Below are 13,630 nucleotides of genomic sequence, written 5' to 3' on the forward strand. Positions count from 1 at the left end.
TGTGGAGGACTTGAGGGTCTGCTAATTGGCAGTAAAACACATCATTAGGACTGGCACATTAGGCTTATTGAACCGTGGAGGCTTCATCCCACAGACTGACTGCTCAAATCTCTGTGGTCTCCAAACTAATAAACAGAGTCCCTAATCACTTGCTTTGTACATGGAGTTTATATGAACACACTGGCTAGATATCGGTGCACTAATGCTGTGTCTAATGTGTCTATGTTTTAACTTGGCTAGTGTGGCATTCTGTACCATGCTGATCTGTGTCAGGCTAATGCTGACTTTGAAAACCTCGACCTGACATTCTGATCGAATAAGCTAATATGGAACAGCATTCCCAGTGTACTGGTGCTACTTTGCAGCTCAAAATGAAGATGAATTGGAAATCCAATCAAAGACACAAACGGGGGTTGCTCTGGTGGCTGATGAGCAGCATACTGAATGGGCTGAGGCTTCACTGCAGCCAGGCTGATTCCACCCCGGGCCATTTCGGCATGTCTTCCCCTCTCTCATTCCCCTGCCTCTCTTGTCTAGATTGATCTGTCATATCTAATAAAGCATAAAATGCCCCAAAATATATTTAAAAGCCAAGCTTTTGCCCTCATTACTAAAGCCTGGGTTCCAACTCTGTTTTGGTGAAATAGTAAACAGGCCTGTTATGTTATTTGGACCACTATGCTTCTCAGACTAGTTATATTATCCTTATCAGTTATGGTACTCAAACCAGTTCTGTATAATTAGAGTTTTGATGATACATGCAGCAGGAGACAAATCCACTTGACAGCATGAATGTGTTGTTAGAGGCCAGAGTCCTATAGTGTTGTATAACCAGTACTGCTGTCAGCGGAGGTGGGGGGGGGGGGGGGGGTGGGGGTGTAGGGGGGTGGGGGGGGGGGGGGGAGTGTACGGGGGTGGGGGTTCAATTGGACACAGTCTACAAACCAGATGGCTGCAGCCATGGCCTTTTATGTAGGTAATTGGCTTCGAGTTGTTTGAGTCCAGCTTTTTATACCAGTGATTGTCAACGGCATGAGCTTTCCCTGGATATCCTCACAGGCCCCACAAAGACAGCAGGTCTAGTGGCAGGAGTTAAACACACAATCAACACGTGCTTCAAAACACACAGCAATCCTATGTCCTTAAATAGAGCATGAAGAATGGGACATGTTGCCTTTTCTTAGCTCTTCCTCTGACATCCATAGCAGTGGACCAACCCTGCCCCATGGACTGTGGAAGTGTTGGGGTCGGGCTGATTCTAACAACTAAAGCTTGGCAACTTAAGCGTGGCTTGATACCCTTCAGTTTCCCCCTCATCCTTGTTAAGGCATCTATAATGCATGTGCAAGTGAAAGCAAAATCAGGTGGTCACAACATGTTGGTCAAAGTTTGCAACCCTGTAGCTAACTAACGATAACAGAGTGAACCTTTCTAAGCTGCTAGACTAGAAACATCCAGATTTCTAACCAGGGCTAAGCAAACCACAAGAGCATCTGCACCTGATTGACAGGCAGAGAGATCTTCAGGGGCGACGTGATAGCTGGAGAGATGCTGCTACTGGAATCTGACAACTCTGAATGATTTAATGACTCTACACATGTAATAAATCAGTCACAATTTAACATGACCTATACATTTGAGCTGTCAATGTGTGAGTGTGGGTGTCTGTTCTTGTGTGGATGTGTGCCTGTGTGCTAGCACTTGCTAGATTAAATCTTTCCATCCGGAAGGTTACACCCATTGCTTTAAACCTACTGTATTCCATTAACCTATCTTCTCAGGCCTGTCCATCTGCTGTCAGTGGGGACATCAAACTTACAGCTACCAGTGAGACTAGCTCCTTGTGCTAACAGCTAACAACAACTGGTGCTATCAGCTAACATTGCTAACAAGTATTTGTGCTAACAGATACGTTATGCTAACAGCTACCTGTGCAGACAGCTAACAGGTACTTGCACTAATATGGCTAACAGCTATGTGCACCAACAGTCTGGTGTTGTATGGGTAGTAGTGATTTATTGTGGAGTACAGCAGCCTAATGTACTGTATGTGTGGTCATGTTCTGTAGTCTTGAGTACAGCAAGCTGGTGATGAATGGGGGTTGATATATGGCGGCACTGTCTTGCATGTGCAGATGAGTTGTACTGAGATCCTTTGCAACAGCAGGTGTAGTTGATCTCTGGGCTGTATATGTAATGCAGTAGGTATGACTACAACCTCCTGACAGCACATCACACCCCTGAAGAAGGCAGCATGTTAATGACTTTAGATATCCATGTAAAATGGTTATTCTTTTTTCCTTTCTCGCTCAGTCGCTTTCCAGCCATTTGACTAGTTCACGGAGCTGTGACGGCCTGGCAGTTCTAGAGAGGCTGAGAGGCAGTGGAGCGTGTAAAGGCCTATAAGAGAGGCCGGAGGCTGCCAGGGAGACTGGAGGAAAAACTGTCAAAGAGAGAGACAGGGAGATGGATTTGCAGATGGGGGGCGGGGACAACGGTTGAAAATGGAGAGAGAAGAAGGGAGGAGGCGGATGGAGAAGCGGGGAGAGCAGGCATGACTGGACACAGGGTTCAATGAAAGCACATCAGAGGCATTCTGCAGGATAATTATGGGATGACCGGAGGCGAAACCATGGCTTTGAAGAGAGAGTAGAGGACAGCAAATTGTGGGGGTCAGATGGATGTAGCTGGTGTGGGTCATTGTAATGTGTTAACAGGGAAGACTGTTTTCCATGTTACATAGACAAAGAAACTAAGACCAGTGATACCCATCCCTACATGGAGCTGGATTCGTGTTTAGGAAACAGGCCGAAGGTGCATTTGAGAAGCATATTAGCATGCCCATGTTGTGGTGATGGTTCTGGTGTCTGTCACTTCATTATAATAGACATGTTCCTCTTGTCGTGCTTATCAACAAATACCCAGAATGCTTCAATGCCTGTGATGAGTCCTTGTTGTGATCACCTTTGATGCTGTCGCACTCTCCCTCATCTCTCCCCTACCCTGCTCCTGCCCTCATCTCTCCTGAACCATACTCTCTCCCTCATCTCTCCCAACCCTGCACTTTCCCTCATCCCTCCCAAACTCTTCTCTCCCTCATCCCCTCTCAACTCTGCTCTCTTCTTCATCCATCCCCAACCATGCTGTCTCACTCTTCTCTTTGTAACCCTGCCCTCTATCTCATCTCTCACCCTGCTGGTATACCACTAACCCTCCCAACCCTGCTGATCTCTCTCTAACCCAGCCACGAGATGCTCTCACATTCACATTTACATTCACATAATCAGGAGTTGATTGATAGAAATGGGCGGAGACAGTTCCTAATGGCAGTTATGTCAGCTGTCCAATTCTCATCCAGGCTTTTCTGAGTGACAGGGATGATGGCAAGTGACTGAGTGACTGAGTAGCTCACACGTTGTCAGCATGCCTCTCCCACGAGCACTGAGGACGAGAGGTGGGGTGAAGGACAGACAAAGGTAATGGGAGGAGAGGGGGTGGGTGTTAGAGAGGAGAGGGGAGAGTGAAAGGACAGGGAAGGTAGAGGAGAGGGGAGGTGGAGAGGAGCAGGAAGATGGAAGGGTAAAAAAGAGGAGGGGAAATACGATAGAACATCAGCTGTCTTCAATAGCAAAAGGTCTTCTTGTACTTGCTAACATTAGATGTCTAGAGGATCATTCTGCTAGTTTTGTTAACTAACATTAGGCTGTCCAAAGGATCAGCCATTTTTTTGCTGTACTACATGAAGAAAGACTGGAAGAAAACACAGTCTCCATTCTGGATAAAGAGGGATAAAATATATATGTTTTAATTACAGAGTGAAATTAGGTATAAAGTAAGTACAAAAATAGCTTTGCTCCAGCAACCATCACTCAGACTAACAAGGTGTATCAACATTGCACACATTGAATTGTACAACATTGTATTTTTTTATTTTGAGTGGTTTAGAGATGATTTGAACCTTGAGTACTTTCATAATGTCTGCCGTCTATTGTCTGTGTTGACTCTAATGTGTATCATGATGGATGCCTCATCTTACTGCAAACCAAATCTTTAAAATAATGTAACATGAACTTAATAACATTGGATACAGTAGTCACAATACAACACAAACCCTCCCCCTATACTTTGTTCTAGAAAGCAAATCCATGGATCTCTCTTTTCATTTATCTCTGTCTATCTTGTCATACACATGCTCGCCCTCAAAAACCAACGAGTGTTCTTGTTCCGCGGTGACTCTGGGTGTTGTCGGGTATGCGTGGTCGGCTTCGCTGATGCAGGTCTCATATAATGATGAGCTGTCACGTTCAGGCAAATGCCCTTCTCCATAGTAGTTGTACTCTGAGGAGAAGGCGTCTCCACTCACTGACCCGTACCCTGATGTGCAGGCTAGAGCATGTCCCCTCATCAGCCAGTCTGACACCTTGCCTCCTGCCCCGTAGACACAGTACAGGTAGGAGCTGCCGTCCTCTGACGGTGCCCCTCCGCTCACTGAAACACAGTGTAACACACACAAGTTTACCATACTCAGTATCATCCAGCTCTTTGGGCTGAGTTGGAGACTTTGTTGCCATAAAATATGAGGGGGCCCTTTTAGCTGGCTAAAATGTATCCAATGCGTGACAGTCCTGATGTTGTTATATTACTGGGGGGGGGGGGGGGGGGTGTATGTGTTCTATCGATACTCAATACTGGGGAGGATGTGTTTCTATTAATACTCACAACTGGGGGGTATGTGTTCTAGGCTGCCCCTCCTCCTCCTCATAGGCAGTAATGGCTCCTCTGGCTCAGTCAGCACAACCTTCAACATCCGGTCTATTAGATCCTTCTCCCTCCTCTTGGACTCCTCTTCTCTCCTTCTCCACTCTTCCTCTTTGTTTGCCCACTCCTTCTCTTTACTCCTCCACGCTTTCTCTCTGTCACTCAACTTATCCACTTTTGTTACGAGTTTGTGTAACACAGACGATCGATGTCTCAAGTCTACAGCTGTGTTTCTATTGCTCATGTCTGCTAAATCAACTCTAACACTGAGCACCTCAAAGTGGCCCAAGTTTCTCCTGGTCATTTCCTCTATCTTCTCTATCAGCAGGGTGAGATCAGCCATGTCTTCTGTGTTCTGAAGCACATGGTACCTGTGACCACATTTCTCCACCAGCCAGTGGAGGGCTTCCCCTTCCCCCTGGATGTGTTGCTCAATAGCCCTGTCCCCTAGCCAGTAGCCCCAGGTGAACAGAACTAGGGCATATCTCCACACCCTCTCCCCGAGAACCTTCATGTGCTCCTCCAGAGCCATCCTGTCTTTCTCAGAGAAGGAAGAAGAGAGTGGAACCACCAAGAGGAAGACGTGAGGGCCGGGGGAACACAGGCTGAGTCCATGCTCTCTGAGCTGCTCTGAGCAGTCAGTGTCCCAGCCGGGGGATTCTATCACCATCAGGTTCCTCCCAGCCAGCTGTCTCTGTCTCATCACATATGGGGTTGGTTTCCTCTCAGCACCAAACTCCTTTGAATGGAAACAGGAGATGTACTACAAGTGAGGTGACAGCCTTAGGCCACATTATCAACTCACATCAGGATTGCCAACTAAAGGAAAACAACAACCCAAAAATATTACGGTAAACTAAAAATAGGTATTTATTTTCCGGAACAGCTGGGTGTTTCCTGTTTTACTGGTTATGTTTCTTGTCACATGACATGGCAAAAGTATGCAGGTAATTGCATGCCCACACACACGCACTGCTCCATTATCCTGCATTAAGTACCTTTGCTATAGCTGCTTCTTGCAGTATCATATTGGCAGCAACACTCTTCCCAGTATTGCTTCTGCCCAGCAGCAGCATCCTTAGCTCTGTCTGCGTAAGGTCTTCTCCTGTCAGACAAGCAGAAAAAAATCACTTTTGCTATTATCCTGACTATAAGCACATCAGCACACATTTTCTAGAATTCTGACCACGTACACATCAAGAAACATTCATTTCATAAAAATACTATTGTTACTAAATAAATTGTTATAGCTGAAATGTCTTTACCTTCAAATAAAGCTCTTAGTAATGTTCTTTGGCGGTTTACCGTCCTTCTGGTAATCTCTGCTCTTCTATCTGCCTCTCCACTGGCCTGCCGTAACACCTTTGAAACATCTCTGTCAGTCTCATAATAGCCTCCTCCGTTTCCCGCCACCATCTCCTCTATCTTGTCCAGCAGCTCTGAGACCTGAGAGCCATCCTCTCTGCTTAAACTGTCGAGGACATGATACCTGTTCCCACATTTCTCAACAAGCCACTGGAGAGGCTTCCCTTCGCTCTCAATGTGCTGCTCGACCGTAGTGCCTCGTAACTTGTCTCCGTGTGTGAACAGTATCATAGTGTGGCTCCAGACCTTCTCAGTGAACAGGTTCACGTGCTGCTCCACAGCTACCCTGCTGCACTCTGGGAAGCCCGTGTCCAGGGGAACCACCAGCAGCACTGCGTGGGGACCAGGAGGACAAAGTGTCACACTGCGATTGATTTCCAGCTTGTCCAGCTTGGAGGTTTCTTCCAGGGTGTTTTTATAGAGCCAGCCCGGAGAGTCGACCACCTCCAGATTTCTCCCTGATGCGACACCGCGGGCTTTCTCACTGCTTGTCGTTCGTTTACACCCAACTTCAAACGTTTCTCTCCCCAGGATGACGTTTGCTGCTCTGCTCTTCCCAGCCCGGTGGCTTCCTGTTAGCACAATCCTCATGTCGGACAGCCTTTTGCATTCATCTGGGAGAAAGAGGATTTCATTTTTTAAATAGTCATTTTTATTAAATCTGATAATTTATAATCATTTTCAAGAACGATAATTAATAATTAACAGTAATTTAAATTCTGTTGAATTTGCCTTCACATTACTATATTGAAAGTCCCTCTAGGATTCAACTTTACATTCTGTAAAACAGTGTTTCATGACTAACCTATTTGACTGCGGAGTCTAGATCTTTGACTCTGTACTTCAGTGATCCTCTCTTCAGCTCTTTTCTTGATACATCTCATCTTCTCCCCCAGTTCATGAAACCCCCCTTTCTCAATTTTGAAGTGGCCTCCTCTGTTTCCTGCCACCATCTTGTCTATTTTATCCAGCAGCCCTATGATCTGAGTGCTATTACCACGGTTCCCAATGTCCAGATAATGACAGCGGTCCCCAGCTTTCTGGACAAGCTGCTGGATAACAGGCTGTCCTTTGATTAGCTCTTGCAGAGACATGGAGGGAAGCGGAGCCTCTGCTGTGATGACTATGATAATGTGTCTCCAGACCTGTTTACTGAACAGAGAGCTCAGGTGTTCCTCCAGGGCAGCTCTGTGCTCCGCATCGAAGGGACATTTCACGGGCATGACAAGGAGGAAGGCGTGGGGCCCTGGAGGACAGAGGAGCACATTCCGCTGTAGTTCCTTTTGGTCCAGCTGAGGGGTCAGAGACAGCGGACAGGGCCACATACAGCCTGGAGTATCCACCACCGTCAGCTTCCTGCTCCACACTTCCTGTTGTCTCAGGACCTTCTTAGCATTTCTGGCTCCCGTCTTGAAGAAATCTCCTCTCAGGAAAAGGTTGCCCACAGTGCTCTTAGAGCAGTCCTGTCTCCCTCCAAGACCCCTACCTCCCAGTAGCACTATTCTCAACTCTGATTGGTGGTAGCCATTTTAAAGAAAGAAAGAACGTTAATAATTATTAGATCATTTATTATTTTACAGCACCAAGATAGTGACTTTAAAGCATAATGTCCGGGCTACTGGTAACCACTGTACTCACCAGCGACAGCTACAGACCCTGCTGAAGCCATGCTCATCTCTGCTCCCTCACCACCTCACAAACACAACTGAACATGTGTTTTCACAATAATGTAGGCTTGTATGAAGTACTGTATGACATAGTGGGCAAACTGTCAGTTCACCAAGCCCCACTCCTCCCTGTGCCATTCTCCTCTCGTCATTTCATGAAATGCCACACTGATTTCAAACAACGTTGTCAAACGTCTTTACCATGAAAATGTTATTCCAATTGGATTTCTCTTCTGACTCAAATGTGTTGAAAATGTGTGAACGCATGTGACTTACCAAGTAATGTACTTCAAATATACAGAACAGACTTGTTCAGTAGACAGTCAGATCAGTGTAATGGTGTCTGATGTGGTGTGTTGCTTATATGTATGAGGAAGTAGAGCCCAGAGCCAAGACAACAGCTTTGCTCTACTGCATTCTCTTCACATTACACAGAACAGGTTTCTCTAGGTGTGTCAACCACCCATCCAAACACACTCCTAAAAGCATAACCCACCCTAATATGTACATGACAATCTACATCAGCCACTACGGTGGTCATCTACAAGTATGATGTCGGGGAGTCACCTATGTTTTGTTAGTGTTGCATTTGGCAGTTTGCTGTATCCAGATTGCTGTGTCTACATTGCTGTTCACAGTGCACTAGTAAAGTATCCAGGATTTTACTCAGGTCTTTGGCAGTAGTTGTTGGAATGTATAGACTTGCGGATAAGTGAAAGAATTTGTGCATGATTTGAATGATGGTAGGGTGTTACACCCACACTCACACACACACACACACACACACACACACACACAGACGACGCCGAAGCAGGGTAAGAAGAGATTGTAGAGGGACATGGAGGTCAAGTCTGAGAGAAGGAGGGAGGGAGCCAGAGGGGGAAAATAAAACAGAGAGTAGGGCTGGAGAGGGAGATAGAGTGACAGTGGGAGTGCTGTGTGTGTGTGTGTGTGTGTCGGTGTGTGTGTGTGTGAGAGAAAGAGGCTGGGGGCCGAGGCATAAGCCCACCATATCTCTGGTGTTGAGACCACTTGACCGCTGGAGGGTGACTGGAATCAGAGAAACTGTTCCAAGCTTTCAGCTCTGATTGATCTGTTATCTCTCCCCTGGTCTGTGTGTGTGTGTTCACATGTGATGTGTGTAGGTGTGCATGCATGTATATGTGTGTGTGGGTAAAAGTGCACATGCAACTGGATGTCCCTGTTTGTCTACTGCTTGTGAGTTTCTGAATGTTTTCATAGCTGTCCATCTGTACTGAGAAGATCATTGGAATTGGAAGATAATACCTTAATACCATTTAGTTACACAGCAATTCCCATCAACTTCAAACATTTTAACCACACCTATTGCTCTATAGTTGCATGGTAGTTTGGTACCTTAAAGTGTTGCTGATAAATGTCTGTAGTCAGGATGTTGTAGACTTATTTCAGGTCTTCTATCTTCCTCCCTCCACGTCTTACCTCACCCCTCCACTTTACTCCATTTATCAGCTCCCTCCCTCCCTCCCTCCCTCCCTCCCTCCCTCCCTCCCTCCCTCCCTCCCTCCCTCCCTCCCTCCCTCCCTCCCTCCCTCCCTCCCTCCCTCCCTCCCTCCCTCCCTCCCTCCCTCCCTCAATCCCTCCCTCCCTCCCTCCCTCCCTCCCTCCCTCCCTCCCTCCCTCCCTCCCTCCCTCCCTCCCTCCCTCCCTCCCTCCCTCCCTCCCTCCCTCCCTCCCTCCCTCCCTCCCTGCGTCTCCCCTCAACCTCCTCCCCACTCCTGCCCTCCCGGCTCTCCCTCTTCCAGCATGTTCAGCTCCTTGGTCAGCCATTAGAATAATGAAGTGATGCAGCTAGGTCGCACAGGCAGCCTTGCGTGTGTTTATTGATATAACTGAAGACAGATCCACGGTAGAGTGTGCGTCTGTTCCTGGAAGATGCTGAAGTTGGTGTTTGCATCTGGAGAAGGGGAGTAATATCTAAAGTAGTGTGAGAGCTGCTGTGACAGGCTGGCCCCCACCACAGGCATGGAAGTGCCCATGAATTACTTTCGAGAGAAAGCAGAAAGGAGGACTCTGCCAAATGTAATTGGAGTTTAGAGGTCCACACACATAGACACACACCTACACCCCCCCCCCCCACACACACACACACACACACCTACAGTCAATCCCCACACACAGTCTCTCTCCATTTCTCTGCCTCTCTGTACCCCCCAGCCTGTCACTTAGTAGTCAAAACACTCTGCTTACCTGGCAGGAAATGTTGGAGGTATAGAGGCCATCTTCTCCCTTGCCTTGTGTATGTAAGAGTGTGTGTGTGTCTGTGCATACAGTTTGTGTTGGTATGTTTGTACATGTGTGTGTGTGTGTTATTAATGATGTAGCCCAGGCTAATGTTCTTATCCTTTTGGGTATCCATCTGCAAGCCTCTCTCCTCTGTCACCAGCTCCACTCTCTCTAAGTAGCCTCAACCCGCCTTAACCTCCCCCCCCAGTTAGAGGGAGATAATACCAGCTATTTATCATGCAGGATTCAATTTTGGCCCAGCAATGCTCCTCGTTAGAGAGTTTCAACTCATAGATCAACCATTTAGTTGTCCTTTTACATGAGCGGGAAATCATTTGTGTGCATTTTATTTATTTGGGGAAAGTGAGAGGAGGGGGCTGTGCCTTGGGGGGGGGGGGGGGGGGGGGGGTTGGGAGGCGTTGGTGCCAGACTCCTACAACTGGACAAAGAGGATAAAGACCAGGACAAAGACAGAAAAAGCGGAGGCAGTTTGAAGGCCCCTTGTTCAGATGTACAGGGTATCTACGGCTACCAGACAAGAGGATGAGATGGGTCAGGGTCTCTATGGTAACCAAACTAGTGATCAGCGTATCTACGGTCGACAAACTAGAGGCCGAGATGGTTCAGGGTATCTATGGTAACCAGACAAGTGGTCAGGGTATCTATGGTAACCAGGCTAGAGGTGAAGGTATCTACAGTATGTTATCTAGACCAGAGGCTCAGATCCAGATAAAAAATAATTTGTCATTGATACTGTCTTTCAGCTTTGAAGCTGATGTTGTCTTCCATTTGAAAGTGTGTGTGTGTGTACAGTCTTTGAGGGAGCAGTGACCCTACCACTTGCTGCTGCATGATTAACGAGACTGGAAACCCTAGTATTACACGCACACTCAGACAGACCTGGATCCACTCATCTATTGATATCCTCCCGTCCTGTTTGTGTGCTGCAAGTGTGGTCCAAACTGAGGCTGGACTCTGTAGCTCTGTGTTCTGTGTTGCTCCATGCTATAGGGACTTTCACTCTCTGCAACACTCTATTCTTTCCTGCATGCTTGTATTAAACTCGATCGGGCCTCCGAAGTCTTGATCTCCTGTTACTTGGTTGTATTCAGAACCGACTCAGCGAACCAGGGAAGCAGAAGGGCATTAACAGGAACTAGAAGAGTCCACAGTCACACAGCTTTCATCCTCTACGCTGTGTCCTCTGAGCTGTCTGGACCTGCTAGTGGGAGCCCCAACCCCAACTTCTTGTCTTTCGCCCTCTATCTATCTATCTATCTATCTATCTCTCTCTCTCTCTCTCTCTCTCTCTCTCTCTCTCTCTCTCTCTCTCTCTCTCTCTGCCTGTTTGTCGGTTTGTCTTTCTGCTTGTGTGTCTTCCTGAAAACGGCAGCACTCTGGAGGCGTTTAAGTTGTTTGTGTTGACATGTTTGTGTTGACATGTTAATGCTGACATTTTGATGTGTCTCGAGTGCGGTGTTGTATTATTCATAACTGCAGATGCGGCTTTCCATAAATATTCTCTTAATTGTTTTTGCGAAACTTGTCTCTGAAGAATCCACATATTAATGCTATGCTGTTCATGCATTCAGCATTTTATCTCACAGTCTGGAGAAATGGTAAAAGACTTCCTGTCAGGAAAGTTGCCGTTTTCTCTCCCTGTCTAACGCTCTCTTTTTCTCACTATCCTTTTTTCTCTCACTCCCGGCTGTGTGTGATTGATTAGTTTTTGTGTCAGTGATTACAGTGGTTTGTGTGAACACACTGCATACAAAAACAGCCCTGAGTCTCTCTACACTTCCATTTCAATCAACCGGCCAGGCCTGCTGTGGATGGGACCGTGAGTGTCTGTGTATGTGTGTGTGTGTGTTTGTGTGTGACTGTGTGTGTGTATATGTGAGTTAATGTTTTCAGGATCAACTTCCATCCTAATCAGTGTCTCAGGGCTGAAGTGTTCTCAGCCAGGATCCAAGCGTATTATACCTCAGTAATGAGATTCTCCTGCAAATACACTATGCTGCAGTGTGTTTGTGGAGTATGTGCGAGTCTGTGTGTGCAATTGTGTCTGTGTGTATGGTGTCTATGTGTGTGTGTGTTTTTGTTCTTGTGTGTGTATAGGATGAATGTGAGTGTATGTGAGAGAGTGAATGTAGGAACTGATAATAACTGTTTGCAGAAAAATGTTTTGGTAATCATTTTTCTCCTGAGGAAATAAAACGATTACATACGATATATATCTGTGTGAGTCATAATAAGATGTTTGAGATGGTTGAGTACACTGTTCATGTTTACTGATGGTCAGCTACTACACTGTTTACAGTTCTGGTCATTTTCTGGTAGTGTTCTGGGAGAGTTTCAGGCCTGCTAGTCTGATTAAGGTGTCTTTGTCCCTCCACCCTCTACCTGGGTCTGTGTCTGGTAGTTATGTGATTCTGTCCCTAATAGTTATGTCATTGTGTTGCGACGCTGGTAGTAATATTGTTCTATCCCTGGTTGCTGGTAGTAATATTGTTCTATCCCTGGTTGCTGGTAGTAATATTGTTCTATCCCTGGTTGCTGGTAGTGATATTGTTCTATCCCTGGTTGCTGGTAGTAATATTGTTCTATCCCTGGTTGCTGGTAGTAATATTGTTCTATCCCTGGTTGCTGGTAGTAATATTGTTCTATCCCTGGTTGCTGGTAGTAATATTGTTCTATCCCTGGTTGCTGGTAGTGATATTGTTCTGTCCCTGGTTGCTGGTAGTGATATTGTTCTGTCCCTGGTGGTGAAGTGGTTCTGTCCTTGGTCCCTGGTGAGTAAATACAGTGTCCCCGGTGCAGCTGAGTACGGCTGCTTCATTCTGACAGGCTTATTTCCCCTGTGACCAGGCTCTACCCTCTGCCCTGCCCATTAATGGGACGCGTGTGTGCGTGTTTTGTGTGTGTGTTTGTGTGCTTTAGCTGGTTACTGGATGGAAGCTTTCTGGTCACATGTGTTCTCCATGATTTCAGTGGTGTGTGTGTGACAGCAGGCTTTTCAGGATGTGTGGTGTGTGTGTGTGCATGTCGGACACACACATCTCTCACTTGCTCTGTCCAGTGTGTAAGGTTGCACTGTAGAAACAAAGTTTACCTTACAAACCGTTGCCTAAACCCTTTCCCTCCCTCTATCTCCCACCCCACCTCTCTTTCTCAGGTCAGTGTTCTGGAGCGCCAGGTCTTTGACTTCCTGGGGTACCAGTGGGCCCCCATCCTCACCAACTTCCTGCACATCATTCTGGTCATCCTCGGCCTCTTTGGGACCATCCAATTCAGGCCCCGCTACGTCACAGGGGTGAGTCTTCGTCCTCCTACTGAAGATGAAAGAAATGTTGATTTTTGTCACACACACACACACGTGCAAGGACCGGAGGAGGGAGGGAGTTGTCTGTATGCTGCCTGTGTCCTGGCTTCTGGCTCCGGCAAAAGGACTGTTTCCATGTATTGATGTATGGATACGTGTTTGGTGTGCCTCAGTCCACCGTAGCAAAATGAGCATCAAACCTGACTCTAATCCGTTGAAGCACCAGAGCACCCCTGAGACATGGTATTCACACC

At 46.8% G+C, this 13,630-nt stretch overlaps 2 protein-coding genes across 4 annotated transcripts in view; one reads left to right on the plus strand and one right to left on the minus strand.

The window, feature by feature from the left end:
• nkain2 (sodium/potassium transporting ATPase interacting 2) overlaps window positions 1–13,630 on the plus strand; it is a 31,179-nt gene that overhangs the window by 1,657 nt on the left and 15,892 nt on the right. For all 3 annotated transcript variants that reach the window (XM_084699875.1, XM_084699876.1, XM_084699877.1), the window contains exon 2: window positions 13,230–13,367. In XM_084699875.1, coding sequence (XP_084556001.1) covers window positions 13,230–13,367 — 138 coding nt within the window. The remainder of the gene's footprint in view (window positions 1–13,229; window positions 13,368–13,630) is intronic.
• LOC146287010 (GTPase IMAP family member 8-like) lies at window positions 3,779–7,791 on the minus strand. The gene is made up of 6 exons (XM_084700174.1): window positions 7,761–7,791; window positions 6,928–7,632; window positions 6,023–6,736; window positions 5,756–5,862; window positions 4,719–5,496; window positions 3,779–4,487 (listed from the first exon to the last, which is right to left on the minus strand). The coding sequence occupies exons 1-6, from the start codon at window positions 7,789–7,791 to the stop codon at window positions 4,159–4,161; spliced, it is 2,664 nt and encodes an 887-aa protein (XP_084556300.1). The 3' UTR covers window positions 3,779–4,158.

The sequence above is a fragment of the Hypomesus nipponensis genome, chromosome 6 (genome assembly GCF_054491055.1).
Source record: "Hypomesus nipponensis isolate SF chromosome 6, ASM5449105v1, whole genome shotgun sequence".
Taxonomy (NCBI): domain Eukaryota; kingdom Metazoa; phylum Chordata; class Actinopteri; order Osmeriformes; family Osmeridae; genus Hypomesus; species Hypomesus nipponensis.

What these genes read in the sequence shown, in the direction of transcription:
- LOC146287010 (XM_084700174.1), bottom strand. Translation starts at nt 7,791, where the DNA reads ATGGCTTCAGCAGGGTCTGTAGCTGTCGCTG. An exon ending in TAGACTCCGCAGTCAAATAG is followed by an intron (nt 6,737 to 6,927) that starts GTTAGTCATGAA and finishes TCTTTCTCCCAG; the next exon opens with ATGAATGCAAAAGGCTGTCC. An exon ending in ACTAAGAGCTTTATTTGAAG is followed by an intron (nt 5,863 to 6,022) that starts GTAAAGACATTT and finishes CTTGTCTGACAG; the next exon opens with GAGAAGACCTTACGCAGACA.